Here is a 24267-nt window from a genome sequence, read left to right as displayed (position 1 = left end):
ACCTACTAAAAAAAAAGTCTTGCCTTTGTGTTTTAAAAAAAAAATCCACGTTCATACGATAACATTGTGAGAACGATCCTGACCAGAATCATCCATCATGTACACATATTCGCAAAAACAACCAAAAACACTGCATGCCATGCCAGAAGTTGGCGGTGTAACTTTGTTATGACACACCTTAGAACACCACGTACATGCGCCAAGTGCAGCCATGACGTCACCGTTCTCACAGGATCTGCTCATTGTCTGATAACATGGCGACATAAGGGGTTGTATTTTCAAAAGATTGCACTCCAGATCCCGGATTCAAAAGTTTGCCTACCAGTGAATGGAAAAGCACTCTTAAAATGGTACTTTATCTAGCTGCACCATTTTTGCTCTTTCTTTAATCTCCACTGACGCATTATATTATAAAAAGGAGCAGTGTGTAAGATTGTGTGTAAGAAGAGTTAGTAGCATCTGACGGTGAGGAGTGCAAATCACAATCAGCTGAAACTTCTCCTTGTTAGCTTTCCTGAAGTTTTCATTTTCGGGAGGTTTTTGCCAGAGGCCGAATTATCTGCAGCGATCTCTTCCTCCCCAAAACAAACTGACTCAGTGCTTAGATCTGTTAACAATGAATAAAGCAGTATCACATTATAAATCAGTGTTCCTCCTACACTGTTTAGCACATCACAGATGGGCCGCTAGCCTAGCACCTGCTAATGTGTGCTCACCTTTTTACTATGATGACTTTAGATCCAGATTTATGAGGATTTTATCTGTATAGCCGAACATTCGGCAGAGGTCTCTTCCTCTCCAAAATAAACAGACCTGGTGATATAAATAAGTAAAGTGTTAGCTGTTCAAGTCACCGAAGAGGGCCTGCAAAATTATACTAATTAGAGTTATTTGGATACTGTTAACACTAAGAGTTTTGTGTTTTGTTGCAAAAGAATAGACCATATTTCTTAATTGTCTTTGAGGGAGAATGTCTATTCTTTAGCTACTACCACCTTATAAGGCCCATTTTGAGCCAAGCATATTCAGAGCGTGATCCACATACAACAGTTTTCTTACTTACTATCAATAAGCATGAATTATAATGTTACTGAGTGAAACTTCTTAGTTAATGGCCCAGTAGTTGTAGAATATAGCCATGCAGAATAAGGCAATAAGATGTGCTTTATAATGACTAACAAAGAGTCAATATGCTATGGAGCAAGTTGTTATCTATTATTTTTTCTATTTTCCTTTAAAAGATATTGTTGTGCATTACACAGTACATGCAGAGGTACACAGACAACACAAAAAACTAAACGTGGAGAGGTTCACAGCTGCACATGGAGCACTACAATGTTCCAATTACTCAAAAAAAAAAAAAAGATGTCTGACCCCTATTACAATTTTGGCTCAAAATCAGCTCCAGAATTAAGAGCACTCGCTCGCACAAAAACATAGCCACACACAACTTGTTCCTCAGAGTGATCGCCAGGAAACTGCAGACTGGAAAAAAGAGCTTAGGGACCATTTCAGCACAACAAAGATATTCACAAAGCCAAAGAATACACACACAGCCCAAATCCACCAATTCAAACATGTCCTCCTCGGAGAGAGAATACCCTTTCATCTCAAATCTCAAATTAGACAAAACACACATCTTATTGTCTCGGTACAATTACAGCGAGCTTGTATGAAAACTGCCTTTGCAGAAATTCAACGTGAGGCCCTCGTCATGGTTACAGAGCGGTGTCGGGTCTCTGTGGTGTGTAAGCCACAGTGTATGATGAACTGCGATGAGGCTGTAGAGAGTGGCCAAACAGTGGCTTTGGTTACTCCAAACCTACCCAAACATGCCATTAGGCCTTCACTCGAAACACTAATTGGGTATTCATGTGGTGTTTTGTTTGTTTATCACCGTGTTACCACCACAAGTCTTGGTTCAACACATCTCATTTTCATCCTCGACATGAAAGCCATAGACAGTGGAATTTCTGCACTGTATTTTAGCCACGGAGCATAATCTCAGTTAACACAAGCCGGTCCCAGTTCTCTTTTGCTTTGAATTACCACCCGCAGTGGTTTTGTTGTCACCCCCCCCCCACCTCCACACCATCCCCCCCATGTTTTGTTAAATAATTTATTCTGCTTTTAAAATTCACTCATAATATATACCTTTTTGTATGCAGAGGAGTGAGGAGGAAGACGGCAAACGTGCTCAGGAGTCTTTTGTAATGAGTAGGTGGCAGTGGTGGGCTCGACGCATGACTATGTGGTGAGGATTTCCATGTGACTATTTTCATTTTTTTTTTTTTTCCACAGCTTGTGCTCGCCTCTATACTCCTCCTCCAACTCCTCCTTTCGCCTCCACCTCCTCCGCCGCCTCCTGCTTCTCCTAAGCTTCCATGTTGTAGCAGCCACAAGAGGTTTTTGGGAGAGGGCCAATCCCGGCAATCACTGCCGCCATTTTCCCAGCCACTGAACACGATGTCCATCATACATTATGTACGTGTCAAAAAATGACTGAATTCTATTGCATCTCTTAAAATTCATACTTCTCATTTCCAGTTTTCACTGAAACCTGCAGCTGTTGCAAGTACCCAAAATCGTACAACTCTTGTTTGCCTTTTTTTCATGTATTTTAAGGATTCTGCTTTCGCTTACATATATTTTTTATATATACTACACTGTTTTCCTCTACATCTTTGTGATGTAGAGGAAAAAAAGTGTAGTTATCCTCGTTTAAAACAGAATATTTTGATCATTTCCACTTTTTTCATAAAACTAAAGATTCAATCGATCCCTGTCCAAAAAATCTGTCTGATACTATAATATCTATTATATGATGGCAATATACCCATAAGGCCCTTTCATGTAAGGGCGTAGGATTCACTTCATTTTGGCGGGGGGCGGCACATATGAAACAGAGGTTTGGAGGTTGTCCGCCAGAAAATTTTGAGCATGGAACACTTAAGTTCCAGCATTCTGGAGAATTTTTATGTTGCTTGTGCTACTTTCATATTTTGAGGGGGAGGGGGGTGACTGCCTACGAAATCTACACCTGCGCATTTTTTTTAACGTGATGAAAACTTCACATGTTGGCCTGTGTTGCGCTAAGCACTTTTAATTAAATACGTGAATGTCTGTGCTGACATGTATGCTGCTTTTGTACTTTTATTTATTTTCAGTAAGTTTCTGTATATACACAGTTATTTTAAAATATATATTTTGTGTAGCGCTGCAATGGGCTGGGATAACAGCATTTTGTCTTCATGAGAAAAATGAGAAATAATCTTGAATGTTGAATCATATCATCATATCATGTCACAACGGCAACCTCAAGTTGGACATGGTAACATTTTAGTGTCGCTTTCAACTCAGTATGACAGGTAACTTCCTGTCACTCAATACTTGCGTGCTGTCAGATGGTATAAAACAGGTAGCAGAAATCCTTCTCTAAAAATGGTAATTGATTAAATATATGCAAATGCATGAGTGGATTCACGGCAAGAAAAGGAAGCGAGTGTTCCTCACTTTTACGGCACTTATTTATTAAGGCTTCAACAGCAAAATCTGTTTTAACATCCATCAGTGATGCAGCTTTGCTAGCATAACATTTTGAAAGGGACAGTTCACCCCAAAATCAAAAAAAACCAACATATTTTGCCTTTTACCTGTAGTGCTCTTTATCAATCTAGATTGTTTTAGTGTGAGCTGCCAAGACTGAGATATCAGCGGTAGAAGATATCGGCCCTCTCTCCAATATAATGGCAGTAGATGGCACTTAGTTTGACTTAACACAACAAATTCAACAGCAATGTCTCTTTCCAGAAATCATGACCGGTTACTCAAGATAATCCACAGATCTTATTGAAAGCAGTTACACATAGGAAATATTTTCTTTCTACTGAACTACACCCGCCCACCGCATCACCATGCAAAAGAAAGACTGCATCTACTGATTCACAGGCTTGTGCTTGGGGAAGCGCAAGATGTAAACATTGATAGCATGCTCCTCTGCTGAGCTGTAACATTAGCTCAGTGGTGCTAGATGAGCTAGCAGTAGATGCACGCTTCCTTCTGCAAGGTGATCGATTGGCAGGTGTATTTCAGTAGAAAGAAAATCTTGGTAAAACTGCTCACAACAAGATCTGTGGATTATCTTCATCATGATTTCTGGAAAGAGACATTGCTGTTGCGTGTTTAAAATGTACTTTTTTGGGGCTTTGAGCACCACAAGCTGAGTGCCAGCTAGTTCCATTATATTTAATAAAAGGTAGACGTCACAAAGATTGATATCTCAAACCCTCAGCAACTCACACCAAAACAATCTATATTGATAAATAGCACTATAGGTAACAAGAAAAATATGTGTTTTTCATTTTGGGTGAACTGTCCCTTTAACAGCACCAGGTGCTGAATATCACATATTCACACAGCTGCTTTCAGAGACCTCTGGCAAGCTATGTCACCCTTTCAAACCTGAGCAAACTGGTTTGAATAATTTAAAGAAAAAAGTTAGAAAAAATGCAATGGCCAACTTAATAAAGCATAGAATGGGAGAATTATGTTAAAAATATTTTTTTTAAAACTAGGGAAAATGTCCTGGAAAACATATTTGTAATTTAAAACTACACGTTAGAAGAAAAATGTATATGTATAATTTTTATTTCATCAGTTTCTTCAGGTCATTTTTTGTGTTGGTTTTGATTTATTACTTTGCTTTTTTGTGCTTATTTTAAGGTAATTTTCATGTTTTCAGGCATCAAAGGGTTAACAGATGGATGAAGCCAGGGACATTACATATACTGACTTTGTTTCACTGTAGTTCAAGATCTGGACTCGGCAGCACAAAAAGAACAGTTTTTCAGTGAGAAGGAACTCACTTAGCCACCTCGCCTCGCATCAAGCATTCCTGGTTGCTGCAACCTGTTTGATAATTACTGTCATGACTTATTACCTATTCAATTTTTTTTTCTCTGTGGAATTTAATTTGATATAGGCATGCATACGTGTGAACTGAACCGAACAGCGGGAACACACAGATGTGTAACACAGTCGAGAGAGGAGGACGACTGTATGATCTCACATATGTCACAAAAGATGCTAACACGAAAAAAAAATCTTGTCACTGATAAGTGTGAACGCAATGTGTTTTCCTACATCTAAAAAGAACTAGGGGAGCCTTTTAATGGGTACTCATCTCATCTCCTCTCCACACTAATCCCAACTGCTGTTTCCTCCCAATTAACAGAGTTTGTGGCACAGAGGAGGCCTCTTGCCATTTACTCCACACGTGGATCAACTTAGTTCTCCAAGAAACTCCTCTCCTCGCACAGGGGAACACACACATGCACGTATGTCTAATGTACCAGTCTATTGGTCAGCGAGGCTCCTCCTGGCTGCTGACATTGTTTATACATGCAGATTGAAGAAGCAACATTCAGATGCTGCTCTGCGCTGGCACCCTGGGCCGAATGGCATAATTAAATGAATTGACTAAAAGGGATGCAATGAATATCCCAACACAGTGTCAGGTCAGCCTCGCTCACAAATTAAAGCCAGGGGCCAAAGAGGGTAAACATTAATTTATCTGAAGTGAGGAAGCAAAAGAATGCATTCAGGGCTAGCTTTTATTTTCTATGTCTGTGATATTCATTCGCATGGAATAACTTTTATATGTTTCTGTCGAAAAAAACAACCTGCCTTCTGCGTCCGCCTTCCAATTTAAGCTCAAAATCTGCATCTGTTGTGTTTCATAGCGTTTTTGTCAGAAAATATCATTCCAAGAGTGATTTGCACATGATTTAATTTATTCACTGTATGGTTTAATAAACAGAAAAACAGCACTCCTGTTTCCTTTTCACACACTTGGGTATAAAGCTACACATAAACAAACATAAACACAACAATTACAATTTACAAAACAAACGACACCTGCACTCGCTTTCTCAGCTGCATATGCGCAAAAATACAAACACAAACAAATGTACCTGAGGAGCATGTGGTGCTAAAACTGGAGGCTAATTAAGTGACAGACAACAGCACGCGGGGGAGGCATATTCTGAGGATCCTATCAGCAACTGCATCAGAACAGCAGCATTACAGTATGGAAGCTTTATGAGCCACTTGTTGTCAACATGTCCTTTTGCTGAGTGCTTTATTTTAAAAACCCTTCTCTTTAAATATATATATATTTACTCTGAAGGATGGATTCAAGGGATGTTAGTGTCGTTACAGCACAGGAAATATTATGAAAGAAGAATAAGCTGTTCATTGGACAGGCTTTTTCAAGGCTAATATGATCTGTGTACATGATTTTTTTTTTTAAATCTTCCAAAATTTTGTGCGCATGCATCCAGCAGCATCCAGTATGTGGCATCTGCTGTTGACCTGTGCCTGTATGTTAAAGTGGCGTTAGTTAGGCTACATGTGTATGCAGTAGAGCAAGTATGAAGAGTGTAATTAGCAATAATAAAACATTTTATAATTATCACTACACAAATAAAACTTCTTTTCTTTTTTTGCAAAAAAAATTGTTTTGGGAGGGTTTTCCAGACAGACTAATGCTGCGTTCACATGGAATCAAGCAGACACTTGATATCATTTTATTGGAAAAATATATGTGAGAATACCGGCCATGGTAACATCAGACAGCATTGCCGTTCAAAGTTAAAATATTTTCACTTTCTACCATCATCCAGGGCAGAATTTACAGCCAGATGTAGCTCACTCACATAGCTCCCTCACATAAGGAGAAAACATGGGTGATCTGGACAATTACTGGACATTACTAGAATAATTTAATAAAAAAAATTCCATTTGAAAACAGTATGGAAGTTGATGTTACGTTCACCATGTTTACCAACCAAGTTTAGCACGTCAGCATGCTAACATTTGCTAATTAGCACTGAACACAAAATACAGGTCAGGCTGATGGGAATACCATTAGTTTTGCAGGAATTTGGTCATATTCAAAGGACTGGACAAACTAAAAACTTTAACCTCACTGAGGCGCTGGGCAAAAAGTCAGAGAATCACCAATGTCATCTTATGGGAACATATATATCATATATCTGTACATAACACTAGGTTATAGTTTGGAAAAGATCATATTGAATCATATTGGTTTGGTAAAATATCTGGTTTAGGTGGTATAATCTCTGCTTAAAATGCTGCAGCTGAAACAACCGGTTTTATGGTTTATTGGTCCCGAACAGAGGTCTGCAGCTTGGCAGTCAACTTGCCTGGGCATCACACCATCCACAATCTTTTCCACTGACTGACAAGAAAGTCAACTCATATAAATGTCATCAGAACTACATCACGTTAGAAACGATAGGAAAGGTATGAAATGTACAAATGTGACATATCTGTGTTTTGCAGAAATATACAACGCCAACCTTTTCTTCTGGTGACAAGGCTGGTGAACAATGAACCGTTGCCATCCCTAAAGCCACACCACTTGCATGACTACAAAGTTGCACTTTTTATATTTTAAATTAAACTATATTCACTCATCATGCAAGCATAAACATAATGATCACATCATGTGTGATAAACTCCTCATTGACCTGTTTCCAAATGCTATCCAATGGCTATTAATTGAAGATAGAAAAGTAAGGTTGAGAGTTGAGTGAGACGACGACAGAAACAGGAATTGAAGCAGAATGTGGCACAAACTGGTTGCTTTAGTAATTTTCTTGCTACCTGAAGAGTTCCTAAATTCAGTCTAATTAATTCACTTCATTAAATCAAACATGGTGAAGTCAATACGAAGAGGTTTGCATGGAAAATGTGATTAGCTTGCAGATGACACCTCGCATCTTGACACAACGCCTGCTACACACTTCAAGCTGTAGCTACATAAAAATGACCAAACACTACAGTATGTTCTGCGGTCTGATTGATAATGACCCCCTCTGTGAGGGTGAACTCCATCTGCACCTGGAAAACACAGCAGATCAACCCAACGTGCTCTGAAACACTCCCCATCTCCTGGATCTACAAGAAAATAAATTTGCATTGTGGGCCCAATGATGGCTGTGCATTGTGATGTAAATACTCTGGTGCATTGACATGAATCTTAATCCAACAACAGGCAAATTGTCCAATTCCAGAGCTCTTACAGTTTTGCATAGCTGGTGATTCAGAGAGCATCTGCATTAGAAATGCTTCAGAGTGCTCATGTTAAAAAACACTTGAGGCACTTCTGCTCTATTGTTCAAGTCACGTGATTTCTTACATTCAGCCTGGCCCTATAGTTCAGCAGAGAGGTGTAGAAATGCGACTTGCTAGAGCGCACCTCCATCCTAGACTTCTGAGCCCCCATACTGTAAGTGTCCCATTAACAGTTCCTCTAGGAGATTGGCGAGATTGACTCTCAAAAGCTTCCCTTTGTGTTTCTAATGTGTGATGCCTTTGTTGGCTTAGCTAGAAGGTACTACAAGACTGAGCAAGGCAATCAAAACAATCAAGCATTCACACGAAATTAGGAAGTATAGATGAAAAAGCTCAGATAAAAGAAGCAAATTCTGCGCACAATGCTTGTCACAATCAAAACGAGAAATTCAATCAGACAGGATGTGGGGAATAATGAAACAGTTTTGAGCATGCACAGGTCGGACCGCAAGGTTGTTGTTTATAAGCGAAGAGGCTGGTAACAACTCTATTGTGCGTTAGGCGGCATGCCTCTTATTGGTGAACAGAGCCCCTGCATGTCAAGCAGAGGTGGGGCACTGTCCCTAGAGTCCACTATCACAGCAGGTTAACCTGGCACTGCTTTTCTAAGGACTGATTGCCAGGCCCCCCGCAGCTCGAGGTAAACTGACAATTTTCCATCAGCGGGGAACACAGCTTTATTAGTAAAAGTAGGGGGGATGGTGGGAGGTAAAGGAGAAAAGTGAAATCAAGTTCACAGAGTCGCTGTAGTTGTAATTTAGGAGAGCAATAAAGTGTGATGGCAGTTCTTAATCTTAAAACTAATTATTATATCAGTGGCTAATGTAGAACAATGGATGGGTGGTTGATATATTGGAGAAGATTTAATTCATCCAACCTTTAACCCTTTTAAAACTGGAGCGACATCACTTTCCTTGTCTGGCTTTCAGACGTCTTTCACAAGTAATTAAAACCTTTGAACCCTGAGAAAATTAGTGCGATAACTTTCAAAAACATGAGTAAACAATGAGCAACTTGGCAAGAAATTTGTAGATTATTTATTTATTTATTCATTTTTTTGAAGCTAGGCAAAAAAATTCCAGAGAAATCACATTTATATATTTTAAATTATACCAAATTACAGATTTTAAAAAAATATTCTAATTGTTTTTGTTTTTTTTAAGTCCACATTTTTTCTTTGTTTGTTTGTTCTTTTGCTTTTTAAAAAAAAAATCTTGTACTTTTTTAGTAGTTTCTTGTTATGTTTCTTGCTAATTTCTGGGTTATTTCTTCTTAAATTGGTCATTGCCTTCTTCTCAAGAAGTCAAGCCAATTTGCCTTGATTTCAAACCTTAACCCTTTGACACCTGGATTGAAATCAGTTTTCCTGTGCTGCATTCAGACATCTTTCACAAGCATTTACACCTCTGAAATTTGCAGAAATTGGTTTTATTTCTTTCAAAAATATGGGAGAAAAGATAATGAACATCTTGGCAAGAAATGTTTCACAAATTGCAAAAAACAAAACAAAAAAAAAGAAGTAATAGGTGACAAAAAATGACCTGAATACTAACTGGAAGATTTATAGATATAAAAAAAAGAGGAAAATGTCCAGAAAACTATGTTTGGAATTCTTGTTAATATATTTTGTGTATATGACATTATTATTTTTAGGACTTTCAGGTCTTTTTCTTGAAACCGTTTTTTCCTAATTTCCTTAAATTTTTGAGTCATTTCGTCTTTCTTTGTTCATTGCATCTTCTCATGTTTTTGAGAGAAATCAAGTCAGCTTGCCCAGGTTTCAAAGGGTTAAATAAGAAAATAAAACATAACTGACATCCGTTCCAAAGCGTCATGGAGATTTTTTTGGTAGAAATTTTGCAAATAAGCTCTAGGGTACCTTTCAAAGTCGTCAGATAAGACTGTAAAAGACAAGTCTGTATCTAAAGACTCACTTTAATGTCAAGCTGGATCTCAACTTGAGCTGACTTTCTGACAGGTGGGAAAACATTCACCTGAATAAAAACCGCAGCCCTTGTATCAGAGATGAGACAGACTCTGCAAACAGCGAATCAATATCATCCCCAGGCTGCATGTGAATTTAGAAGGGCAAACTCAGCCCAAAGATATTACATTTCTAAACAAAACACAAGTAAATCTACAAACAAACAAACACAGGCCACAAAGCTATCTGGGTGATTGTATAAAAAAAGGACAACTTAGAGGGCAAACAAGCAGTGCCTTATGGTTTTCAAGGTCTCCATTTGTTTTTCCGTGTTCCACTGTCAGGTGCGGAGAGAGGGGAGAGCAGTGGAGAGAATGGTGAGCCGTAGAGGGTTAAAAGGCCATGGCTGGGATTATAGCACAAGTAAGGACCCCATACTGTGGCCTGACATGCCTACCAGCTTACAGTGCATTTTTCTCTGACAATGCAGGGTCACACACGGTCAGAAAGCATGAAATGTTTTCACACACGTGTTGAAAGACAAGTGAGACGCTCAGTGTTGATGAGCCTCCTTCCCAGAGGTTATTTGTTAGCATTTTGCTTTTTAATAACAAAGTCATATCGCAAAGTCAAGATGAGATTGAGGGAAATGCGTCGTTTATTTGGGGCATGCTCGTAATGTGTGACCTTAAAGGACAGTATAACATCCTGGTTTAGTTATGGCCTTTATTTCAGTTTAAAGAACGCAGCAATCTCCACAGTTGAAAAAAATGAAGCCAATGTTGAAGTGCCCAAAACTGCAGTTCCTCAAATACCCATTTGAGGCTGACTCAGAGAGCGAGTCCCTGGACCTCCTTATTAACAAAAAGCCAACTTCACAGCAGAAAAAATGCTGCATTCAAGACAACTCATGAGTCAAGATATTCAAATCTCTTACTAGAAAAAGTACAATGGAACGCCACAAACGAATGTACCCCGACTTCAGCAATCTGCATCAAATAACAATGGCAGCATCCATGGAAGCCACAGAGACGCAAATTAACACACATTAGCCTCACTATTACCACACAGGCTAGTGAATGACATGTTTTGATATGTTTCCAAGTATAAAAATGCTGTAAAATAATGACACTCTGGGCTCCTGGGCCTGTGCCCGGTAGGCCCCTTCAGAAATCCATCTATGGTCTTAAGCCTGGTTAGATCATGGCTCCAAAAATCCAAGATGGTGATGGCAAAAATGCCAAACTTGAGGCTTAAAAAAAATTCAGAGAAAAATTTCAACCATGCAGCCATCACTTTAAAATCCTTCAGCAAGAAAACCCATATGTACATAGATCATTATTCTCCCTTCACTTTTAATGAGAGGACACTGTGCATGAGGACATAGTGAGGGCCGGGTGGTAGTTACTGAGCAGCATGGGAGCTGTAATCCTGTCACTGATGAACTCATCTGTCTGTCTGTCCACTCCACCCTCAGACATGTGCCAACATGCCATAATCGTCATAATTCTACTCTTGCCCCGGGCTCCGCCACCTCAGCCACCTGATTAGGGCCTAAGTCCCAAAGGTATCAGTGTTAAAGCTTTAGTAATTCCACCCTTAGCTTCACACCAGCCCGTCTATAGCCTTTCCATTAAATATGGCCTATCTAAGGCGACGCGCGAGGTTGTGCGTGTGGTGTTAAAGCGCGGGGAGGGGAGCAGGGCTGTTATTCTCAGTGAAGCTCTCTGTGCATCTGACAAAAACAAGGATGCTTCTCAATGTGTCATCTACATCGCTCCCTGATGCAGCACAGGATTGTCTTTTATCAACAGCCAGGAATGACACTTTCCAAATATTTAACACATGGGGGAATTTCTCATTCAATCTGAGTGTGTTTAAACCACAAACTGTTTTCCCTTCAAATAAAAAAAAAAAAGCCCCTCCTCCAAATCTTATTTATTTCCGCCAGCCGTGAAAATATCTGTCATGAATACCGCTCTTTTCATGTAATTCCCCATCCTCCTGCTTCACTGTAAGCGGCTGTCAACAGTGTGTCTGATTTATTTCTCAAGTGTTGGTGGGACAGGGGCTCCCGCATGGCACTCCTGGACCAGGAGGAGGGGGGGGAGTTCCAGAGGGGCAGGCAAAGCCTCAGTTCCCCCGGCTCGGGAGACTCTAGGTGGGAAGTAAACTTAGCCAACACTCGTGAAACGGGGCGTCACACACCCATCAACGCCTCCTTTGCAGGTGAGCGGAGAAAAACAGGAGACAGGAGGGGATGTCAGTCTGCAGCGGAGCGCTGAGAGGAGCCACGCGTGAGGCATTTTTTGGAGTCATGTTTATATTCATGTTTTGCAAGACAAATATGGATCCTTCAGAAAATATATGCATAAATCTGACACTGAGAAGAGTAGAAGCACACTGACAAATGTGTGGTAGCCTGACACTTTTTATCACACATGTAGACACAAGCAAGACACACTACTATCCATCAGTACGATGCCATTCATGCTTTGGCCTTAGCTTTTGTAACTGGCCTTTCTCTGGAAAAAAAAAACCCTGAAAAACTAAAAGTTTCACAAAATGAATTTCAACTTATTTGACAACTGAAGGTGCTCACAAGTAACACTCGACAAGCAAGTAGCAGGAACATTTTCAAATAGCTGCATTTATTACTGTCTGTTCAAGATGGGAATAAATAATAAAAAAATAAATAAAAAACTGCCATTTTCTTTTGTACTAGTCAAATGACCTCAGCAAACAGTACAATGTCCTTTCTATTCATCATATTTCTAAGGTTCGGATTATGAGGGTAAATCGTTGCTCTACAAGAGAATAAATGAATTATTGTTTATGGAGCAGCTCCAGACTTAAAACTTGATGACATCACAAGTTTGAGACTTGCTTCTCTGGTTTCTGTATTAATAAAACTTCTCTATGGAATAATATATTACAATTCTTTATTTGACATGGTGTCCCCTTTAACAATCTAACAAGTTTTATCAAAGTAACCTTTTGTACTCCTTTGGGCACAGAGTTGACTTTGTTTGGTTTTACTTTTCGGGGGTAAATGGCTGGGATCAGGGGCGTAGCCGTCATTTCAGAAGTGAGGGGGACAGATTTTTCAGGAATAAACCCACTTCTATTAAGTGATTTATCATCTTACATTTAACGGTGCCCAAATAACCACAAACAGCCAAAGTATGGCACCCGGGGACCGACTCAAGATCTTTAAAACGATCAAAATCATATAACCTCTAACCCCAAAGTCATTCTTATTCTATAAATGTATTTCCCTATAGCCATAAGTTATAGACTCTACTCACCTGTGAAGCCACTCCCTGAGTGCCAGTGATGCAGCGTGGTCTCTGTCCGGACTGCTGCATGCTGTCTTCTCTCTGATCTATTGCAAAAATACAGATAAAAAATAAATGCAAACTGCAAAGCAAACATTTTCAACAGAACTGAGAATAGTAGTTGTGGAAATAAATCTCAAAGTCACTTTAATGCTATATATATATTTTCTCAGCCAGTTATAATCTCTCCTCACCTGTGAAGCCTCTCCCTGACTGTCAGTGCTGCAGCCTGCTCTCTGTCCTGAACACTGCCTGCTGCCTTCTCCCTGCTCTGCCTATTGCAATAATACAGATTTTATTTAAAAATTAAGAATAGCAGTTGTGAAACAGCTGTGGAAATTAATCTCAAAGTCACTTTGACGCTATAGATATATTTTATCAGCCAATTATAATGTCTCCTCACCTGTGAGGCCCCTTCATGACCATCAGTGTGGCCTTCTGGTCCACCTTCTCCTCCCTGCTCTTCCTATTGCAGCATTAAAGGTTAAAAAAAAGATATTCAAAGCAATAATGAGCACAAATTCTGCGCAGAAATTAAGGAGAAATGGGTCTATTCATAGCATGAAGCTAGCCAGCCATAGGTGACAGTAACGTTAGCATTGGTGCTCACCGAGCTATAATGGCGTCTAATGAATTTGACATCATTTAGCGAACATTTAGCGAACATTATTCAACTTACACGGTTTGTTTTGAAGGAGTGTAAGTTATTTTTTGCCTCTTGTTGGTTGGTTTGCTGCACATTATTTGTAGTACTTTCGTTAAAACCGACAGTCCAGCTCAGTGCTGCCGGATCGCAGCTCAACTGTGTCATGTGACCACAACAAGACAGCGCGTGACCGTGACCGCGTAACCGCTGCCTATGCTGCGTTTCCAGACCGCTCGGAAAAACCATGTACCACATGTTACAAATTAACTGAACGGTTGTAAAAAGTGCGGAACAGAGGCCACAGATACGGGAATTGCGGGGACATGTCCCACGCGTAACGCGCGTCCGCTACACGCCTGGCTGGGATTAAACCGGAGGTGGATGAAGAAAGAGAAACAGCTTGGTTTGACAATAGGAAATCAGGATAGTGAAATTCACAAAAAAATGCACTTTTGTTGTTTTACCTGCCACACTATACTTTGGTAAGCCTTGAAATGTATGTTGACACAATTCTGGAATTTCTAAATTTAATAAAATACTTTACTTTAATACTTGACATTGACAATTTGATATACTTTGGAGAAAAATTGACATGGAGGGCAAAACATGTAGAAGTTTTCATCAAGGATAAATATGTTAAGGATATAACATGACCCCTTTTTTTTCTTATTTAGTATCAGAGAACATCAAAATTACTGTGGTGAACATTAAGAATAAGGCCTAGTTGGACATGGGCATTTTTCATAAACAGGACTTTCCCTCTATTCGTTCACAAATAATTCCCTTTTGCACACAAGTTATAAAAAAAAATGACTATCCAAATGAAAACACAAAATCACCATCAAAGCACTGTCAAAAGCATGCTAAACCCACAGGTGGCGATTTAACTATAACCCTAAACCCACATCAAGAAGAAGATGTTGGCCAATCAAATGCCTGAGAAAAAAAAACTATCACCAGAAGAATAGGCTACATGTAGCAGTGACCTACGTTTTTAGCATTTTAGCAACTCTGATGCCTCTCTTCCTTGATATAGTGGGAGTCAAGAACAGCTGTGCATTTTTGTGTAAATGTGAAAAAAAGACCTGTGTATTAACACTTTCAAATATTCAGAACCAATACGTATCAATAAATCGATATTTTTGTCAAAACTACTATAACTTACACTGTAAAAATAAACCATTTGTTTTGACTTAAAAGGTTTGTTAATGTCCAGGCTGCCTTAATTTTTTAAAGTTGACTGAATTTGAGAAGACGAGCTGAATGATTACAAAATTACCTCAACTGAAAAGTGTAAGGCGGCACGGACACTAACTTTTTTTTAACTTTAAACAAATAGTTTCTTTTTACAGTGACACCTGCTAAATGAAAAAAAATAACAGACAAAAAAATCATAAACTATCAATTTACCCACTGTTATAGTCACTATAGTATTAACATACTATAGTACTAGTACTAACATACTATATTCAGGCGCGTTACACAATGGAGAACACTGCCATAACCTGTTAGATTGCTGACAAATAAATCAATCCCCTCAATGAGAAATATACAGAAACACCCAGACTCTAACAGGACTAGACTGGACTGGACATTGACATGTCAAGTGCTAACTGACTGCCAGTCAATACACTCACTGACCAGAAAGGTCTCGTAACTGTCAGGGGACCGCGAGGTATAACGGAGAGGGAGAGGAAAAAAATTGGAGGTGAAAGTCAATCAAATTAGCTCCTTCCAGCCCACTAAACTCGAGAACTAGCAACCAGAGCCTCTTTGGAGAGAGCAGACAATGTCTATGGGGTGCAATCTGAGCGGCACCCTGCAGAGGAAGGCCTGCACAAAAAAAAAGGAAAAAACTTCCCAAACTCTTTGGATTTCCTATCAAATATAATATTCAAGAATATATCAAGAGATAGAATCAATAGCATGCATCAATCTAGTGACCAAATGCTGGTTTGGATGGGAAAATAAAAAGTTGAGCAGTGCTGATTTGCATGTGACAAAGCCTACACCAGTGTGCTATTTGTTTGTCTCTCCCCCCGGTGAAAGGAACCCTCTGGAGACAAGCAGACAGTGAAAATGCTGTTAAGATCAGAGTGATAATGACTTACTGAATGAGAGTCTGTATCATGGGGACTGCAACTGGTTTGATCCCTGTCCTCTTTCATTTCTGTCTCATTAGATAAACCTGTGGAAGTCAGACAGCCTTTTACCACCGATGTGTTTTAAGACATTAAACATTCAACACAGTCATGTCACAACACATCAGAAATTAAATCATCTCAAAGTGGAGGGAGATCTGCCGAAAACTAACACTGCTGTTTTTTTTCCTTTAGATTAAGCTCATGTCAAGGGTTGTCTTGTAAGATTTTTTGAGAGAAATCAATAAACAGTTTGTGAAAAGAGGAGAAAACAGAGCAGGTGACAGATGGCTGGGAGGCTAGTGTGTGTGTGTGTGTGTGTGTGTGTGTGTGTGTAGGGGGAGTAGTAGGGGGCATTATTCAACTCATTCCTGTGTCATGTCATATAAATCTATTTGAATATGAGCAGTGACTCTTGTTTTCTGATCACTCTTGAATTGAATGTGAGTGACAGCAGAGGGGGGCACGAACAACATGCCCACACCTCGGTTCACGGGCATGAATAGTTAAAGAAAAAACAAACTTTTCTAATGTGTCACAATGAATGTTCAGACGGAAAGATCAACCAGGAGAGCTGATTTGCAGATTACATTTTCCACATCTTTATAAATGTTTTGTTGTCACTGTCAGAGGAAACAAATCAAACGCTGTTCACTATGAAGAACCTGCATAAGGGAAAAAAAATCACAATGTGCTTTTCTAATGGCTTATTAAAGCTGTCTTTTTAAATAAAGATATTGAATATCATCTCACAGCAGATAAAGTTGGGCTGTTCACCATGATCCAATTTTCACACAAGACAAAATGAGCCAATAATGTGTCAAAACAAAGCACCAGTACTCACACTCTGTCTCACACTTCATTTGGTTTTGCTTTTTTTTTAACATAAAAAACAAATATGCACAACCACCAAAAGTGCCCAATTTATTTTTCTGACCGTGTTAGTCTTTCTGTATTTTTAGTTTTCCTGCAAAGCTAAAATGATGGTTTTGGAAGCAAATCAGCACTTTGTAGCTTACTTTTCAGCTGTGGTGGAATATAACTAAGTATATTTACTCACATACTGTAGCTAATTAAGTACAGTTTTTAGGTACTTGTACATTACATGAGTATTTCCATTTTATGCTACTTTGTAAGCTATTCATGAATGGATAACTGAAGGGGCCAACTAGGCACTGGCCATTGGGCCCTAAGTCCCAAAATCCCCCCTGACCTTTATCTGCAAAATGTCACTCAATCATACATGTACTGGTTGGTGAGAGACTGAAAATAACAACAAGGCAACACAACATAAACTAAAAACACACAAAATCATCTCAAAGAGACACAAAAAGACAACCAGGAGACATGAAACAACTAAAAACACACAAAATTACCTGTAACAACCACAAAATTAGGTCAAAGAGACAACAGAAGGGCACACAAAATGGCCAAAATAATACAGAAAATTATCTCAGAGACACAAAATGTCCTCAGAGAGATACACAACAACCACAAGGAGACACAAAATCACCTCAAAGACACACAAAATGAGTCTGAAAACGACAAAAAACAACCTAAAAGAGACACAAAATGACTACAAAGACACACCCCCCCCCAATACACATACAAAATTAGCCCAGAAACAAAAAGACCATACAGACACAAAATGACGAAAAAAATACACAAAATTACTGCATGGAAAATTTCCACAAAAGGATGCATAGCAACTTGAAAGAGATGCAAAACAACAGCAACAACAAAAAAGAGGCATTTTGCTTCCTCATAGGAGAGGTGGTGGGGCCCTTTGAATATCTGTGCCCAGGGGCCCACTGTCTCGTAATCTGCCAATGCCTCTATTCCACTACAGCTCTGAGCTAAAAGCTTGGCTTCCTAGTTTCTTAATTTACTTACACATTGTATCAATAATCTAAATGTGCAAATAGGTTATAATATCACTGTTGGTTCAGCCAACAGGCAGTAGACTAATTCAAACAAGCTCCACCTTTAAGAGCTGCAACATAAAAGTCATGAGCACATGAATGCATCAGTAATTCAAATCAAATTGGTAGTATTTATTATTCTGCATAATAAGCACTGTTATTTTAATACTTAAAGTGTTTTAGCGCTGATACCAGACTTTTACTTGGAGTAATGGAGTATTTATGGTATTAGTACTTTTTCTCGAATTAAAGCTACTTAACCCACCTCTGCGTTTGACCACTGAAAATTATTACATATGAAAGTATTTAAATGTAATTATGAATAATGAATAATTGTATGAATGTATGATTCATCCATGGTCAAGTTTAGGTACTTTCTGAGGCCTCAGAGACCTTCACTGTCTGCATGCAGGCATGTGAGGAGGCTCCGGGTGTCTGAATGTCAGGACACTATAAACTCAAGACCTTGCAGATGTTTAAGACACCACACCTGTTGGACGTGTGAAATACACTATATAAGGATGACTCATTGCTCTGTCTCTTTGAGTTGTTGGTGTGTCTTTGTCCATGTTTGTGCCGAGAACTTCTCAGATCTGATTTATGTTGTCATTAAAACGATATATTGATATAAGATCAACTGTGGCTCCGCAGATTTATTTAATTATTCGTCAATATGAAGATTAACAAAGTTTTTCTACATCAGTCACATTACTTTGGTCCTGATTTGACCTCCTGAACTCTGAGCTGACGTTGGTCTCCTTTCAGCTTCATCTGAGGTGGTCTTAATGATTAAAGAGCACAGGGCAGACTTCTTCAGCATGAGCTCCAAATATGAAATGCAAAATGGGCCGAGAGGTATGTTCCATTACTTGCCAGCGTACCCCTATAAAACAGAAAACACACACCACCCAGTCACCTCTCTGCACTGAGTCCCCCAGGGCACGGCTCTGGCCTGTTTGAAGATCAAAGGAGCCGAGGTAAAACAGCATGTTTACAGGTGTTAGGAAATTGAAAATTTCCTCGGCTGAGTGTGGTTTTGAATGGAAGAGGAAGTCTATGCTCGTACGTGTGTGCTGGCGTCTGCGTGGGGGGAGACAAGTTTGTTTTCTTACATGTATTTTCAGCATCAGCTTGTCCAAGATAGAGTATGCATGGAGCAAAGATGTGGATAAACTGTGAGGACATCAAAACAAGCAAAGCGGTGATATTAGCCACTGTGGGCCTGCTTGGTTTTGTGTTCAGCTTGCAGATAATTGGTCTTTGATGGTACACCTGCTCCTGTCTAGAAGAGCTTTGGCTGCAGCAGAAAAGAGTTACCTGAAAACGCCTCATATTAACAGCACATTACCCATTGTGGCGAATACAGAGAATTGGCAAGGTGTTGTGTCGGAGCCATATTGAGAACCTCGCTGCAAAAGCAACAGCAGGGGAGGATGCTGAGTTTGTGAGGGATTAGTTGAATTCTAACACTTTTTTGGGGGGAGACCACAACAATGAGCACACCTCAGTCAAGCTCGAGTATGTCATTTACTCTGCACCTCTCCACTTTGTGTTTCTCTGTGTGCATGAGAGGACCAGTCATGCCAAGCTTTCTGCATGAAAGGGAGAGTGTTAAGCTTTTGAGGCTATTTGTGCTTCTGACTCTGTAGTGTTTGTGTCCGATGGGAGGTGCCTGCGCCAGCTTCCTTAAAGGAGTAGGGGGTTTTGTTTGTTTCTGCGCCGTGCCAGGAGAAGTGACAGCCATTCCGGCTCTTTCACAGAAACACATTCATCTGTGTGAGAAAGGCGGCCGCTGAACTCAGATGAAAGGCCATGGGGGCTGCGTTGCACAGGAAGGCAGACTGTACATCGACTTCAGTACAAACACAACATAAGCCATGTCACAGACAGACAGACAGACAGACAGAGGGAGAGAGATTCAGACAGAGACATAAGAGAAAGAAAGACAGAAAGAAAGAAAGATCACTTTCTTCAGACAACATAAGAAAGAAAACACTGCAATTATTATCCTAGGTTTTTCATATCTGAATTATGTATCTCTCTACATCTAATACTGGTAGTGAACTCCAGTAACTGCTGAGAGACAGAAACAGAGATATGAGCATGAAGGTCCTTGCACAAACAGCCTCCTTTAAAGTATGCATGCATCAAAATAAACAGGTGACACAATCATGACATTAAAATATTTCTTTAAGCTATTCTAATTTATATAAGGCCATAAAAATCAATATTTTCTTTAAGTTTCATGTAAATGCTACATGAATAAAATAAGCTGAATTATTGTAATTTTTTAATTAATTTATTGTTGGATACACTTTTAAAAATATTTAATAAACTGTACTAATCGTGTTAAAACCGTTTCTTTGGGCGGTGCAGGCCTGCTGTTTGAGGTGATACTTGTGTGTCTATAAATAACAAAGGCCGGACAAACGGACACATTCATTTCATTAGAGCAGTTCAAATTCAATCAGAGGATATGGCGTTTGTTTTAAAAGTTTTCTTTCCAAACATGGTCGCCGACACACTCCTCACAGTGTCTCTGTTATTTCTACCGAGGAGGCCCATTTGGGAAGTATCACACCGAGGAACGAATTTGGTTTAAAAGATACAAATTTTAAATGAGCAAACAAGAAAAAAAGATTTTTTTTAATCTTCATAATTTAAATGTATAAATTGACAGATTTCATAACGACGCAGCTGTTTTTAAAAAGAAAGGCCTGTAAACAGCAGGTCGGTTTAACGTCTAAAACATGTAACATCAAGTTCACGTGCTATTGTATACATTTAAATTAAAAAAACAAACACACAACAAACACGGTTTATAACAAATGGGTTAAACTTAATGGGAAAAATTTAATTTATAATTGATTCCATATGATTTGTTTTAAAATTCATCTTATTTTTATTTATTTATTTTGTAAATTTGCTTTTGGCTTGCAAAGACTTTATTATGGCCTTAAAAAACGGGTGCGTCTGAATAAAGTTATAATTATAGTATTCTGAGAGTTGTTATGATACACTATAAGCCGTTTATTTATTTATTTATTTAATTTACTTACTTTATCATTCTTAGGTGTGGTATTTGTGGCTATACACATTTTTCTTTTAATTTTACATAACTCTTTTTTGATTATTAAAACGTTTTGTCATTTTAAAGCCCAGTAGGCCACCTATTTTGTCCTTAAATGCTGCGCATGATTGCGTCCTTCATCATGTGCATTATGACGCTTCATATCTTAAAGCAAGTCAATTTTGACATCGTTGACTATACAAAAGGTAACATCTCTATCGACAGTCATCATTAAAGAAACCTAAGCAGCAAACAAATAAAAATTTGGCCCTTAACAAACACATATAAAACAATTATGCTACCATATATGATTAATTGTGCAAGCATGCTGGAGGTAATTTTACGGCCAGCAGGTGCTAAAGTTTGATCTCTACACCCATTAAACGTTGAAATGATGAATATTCATGCAAAAACACACAATTTATTATTATAGTAATACAAAGAGATTTTTTTTAATGTTACAAGGAAAACGAGTTAATGCAATACACTGTGTGTGTGTGTGTGTGTGTGTGTGTGTGTGAGAGAGAGAGAGAGAGAGAGAGAGAGAGAGAGTGTGTGTGTGTGTGTGTGTGTGTGTGTGTGTGTGTGTGTGTGTGTGTGAACGAGAGAGAGAGAGAGAGAGAGAGAGAGAAAGAAAGAAAGAAAGTGAGAATGTGAATACGAATCAGTCCATTATTATCAAAACTCAGCCCAAACCACACTAATCACTGATGCGAACACTGAGCCAATACAGCAGGTACATTCACCTGAAATGACTGACAGGTGCGATGTGTTGCTGTGGTTGCAGACAGAACAACAAGTACAGCCAAGGTACACGTTAACACACGCGCGCTGCAGGTGCTGCATCCCTTGAGCGCACTCATTTGATTTCATTCCCCGGAGGCCTACAATCATAAGCGCTCCGTGCTTCGCCTTCTTACTCAAACTTCAACCTCACAACACCGACAGAGAAACTCATTTTGCTTTTACAATGAACTATAACTACAGTAGAGCTTTATTTAAATAAGGTCGTAGATATAGACATGCTGGCCCCTGTCAACTATGGTAATCTAGAACCCCCCCCCCACACACACACACACACACAACAGCGGGTGAACAACACACTGAATAACAAATAAATACATATTTGCCATCTTTCCTATGCTACATTAAATTCATCCAACACAAATTGCACAAATAAACCGATAATGCATCGTGTTCTTGAAGTAACTACGTCACGAATCCAGGTAAAAAAACTGCTGCTTCCCTGATCAACCGACCATAAAGGATGTGATGTCAGACAGAAAGACACAAAGATCTGGATATTCAGATGTGGATTGTGTCAAAAGAGGCTTTATGTTCAATGTATTTCACATGGCCTTAAGTTAGAAATCAAACATCACGCTCAAATGTGAGTCGAATTACTTTTTCCGCAAATAAAAACACGAACAACTTTTTACGCACTTCGTCCTCTCCCGGCTCCCTTCAGCCAGCTCGCAATAACGCCACTTTGAATACACTCGTACAGAAAGCTTCAAAATGCGCAGTGAACTTATCTGTGACCTCAAAGATTCCCTCCTGAACTTTGGCCTGAGTCCAAGTGTGACTCCTGAAAACCATCACCTATAAGTTCGGTGAGGCAGATCTGTGTGTATGAGTGTGTGTGTCAGTATCCCTACAGTACAGGCAACATTGTACAAGAAGCTGTGAGAAGAAGGAGAAGGAGAAGGAGAAGGAAAAAAAGCGCTTCCTTCTTCGCGGATCAATATCAGCGCAGCTGGAGCCGAACAGGAACCGGCATCGACACACTGTGTGGAGCTGACCTTTCCCACTCCCCACAGGTCATACCTTCCTCCGCCGGTGAGGTCACCGGGCCAGCCACCGGAGGGGCCATTAGGAGGTGATTTCAAGTGCTAAATAGGCTGCGTATAAAGCAATATTTTTGCATTGACGCAGGGATAAAACCACCCCAAAAAGAAGAGTTTGTCCCCCTGTAATGTAAATATGTGCCATGGGGAAAAGTCCTACAAAATCTGAAAGGTATTATTATTATTATTATCATTTTTTAGATAAAATGCAATTCTTAGTAGGTCTTAACTGGTTTTAGCTGATCATTGCCTGTTGTAATCAGCATCGCGTCCTTGGAGATCAACCTCTTTATTTACTGCATCATTCTGTGAGGCCAAGTATTGTGAGCAGCCTGTATAACAGGACATCGCCTGCAGTCAAAGCAGCTCCATAAGACACATAGACAGACAGACAGACAGACAGAGTGCCACTTTCTGCTACAGCGAAGAGTCGGCCTATCCACCATCACAAGCCCCATTATCTATGTTTCAATTAAGCGCATATAACAAGGACAGCAACTTATTCACACAGAAGCATGCGCAGTTATGAAAGGCAAGTCTTTCAAGAAGACAACCAACAACCAGCTGACAAAAAACTTATTTTTCTTATATTTAACCCACACACAGCCTTCATTTAGGGCCCTGCTCGCTCTGTGATATTAATTCTTCAAAGAGCCTGGGATCTGCGAGCTCACAGACAGACAGCATTATATGCCATTATCTTTACGCACAGCAATGCGTCAAATTAAAACAAACACGCCTGGAGCGCTCCTAAAACCCATCTAAATTAATAACAGAAGTACAGAGACATATGGCCATCTCCCATGAAAGGTTAGCACGAGGAAGCTCTCAGAGACTATAGGACTAAGCCGAGTCAAGTTCAAGTTCAGCAGCTCCTGTGCAGTGAAGTGTCCAGTGAGGAGGGGGAGGGGGTAACACGGGCTGTTTGCAAATAAACTGAGCTTTGGAAAATGTAAAGTGACAAGATGATGTATGGAAGATATGCTGGTTTTGTCTAAATGGAGAGGCTTGCAGGGGAAAGAGCATTGCTGAGTGTGCAGAATGAAAATGCTTAGTTTGCTCGACTTTTGCTCACTTAAATTAAAATATTTAAAACTGTGTCACAGATTATTTTACCTAGTTAGAATTTACATGTTTGTTGTCTATAATTCTGGCTTTGTATACCCAAATCTCCTGTTCATTTTATTTCACCACCACAACAGCCACATTGTTTAGGGCC

The 24267-nt window shown here is 39.4% G+C and overlaps 1 protein-coding gene across 1 annotated transcript in view; it reads right to left on the bottom strand.

Annotated features, from left to right (window-relative positions):
* LOC148188541 (uncharacterized) overlaps positions 1–24267 on the bottom strand; it is a 188276-nt gene that overhangs the window by 155522 nt on the left and 8487 nt on the right. Inside the window, exons 2-5 of the mRNA XM_088083484.1 lie at positions 16180–16256; positions 13826–13888; positions 13617–13697; positions 13393–13469 (exon numbers count right to left, since the gene is read on the bottom strand). Coding sequence (XP_087939610.1) covers positions 13393–13469; positions 13617–13697; positions 13826–13888; positions 16180–16199 — 241 coding nt within the window. The 5' untranslated portion in view covers positions 16200–16256. The remainder of the gene's footprint in view (positions 1–13392; positions 13470–13616; positions 13698–13825; positions 13889–16179; positions 16257–24267) is intronic.

Source organism: Plectropomus leopardus, chromosome 10 (assembly GCF_026936395.1).
Source record: "Plectropomus leopardus strain MGB_pleo_1.0 chromosome 10, ASM2693639v1, whole genome shotgun sequence".
Taxonomy (NCBI): Eukaryota; Metazoa; Chordata; class Actinopteri; order Perciformes; family Serranidae; genus Plectropomus; species Plectropomus leopardus.
This window is presented reverse-complemented; position numbering and strand designations above follow the sequence as displayed.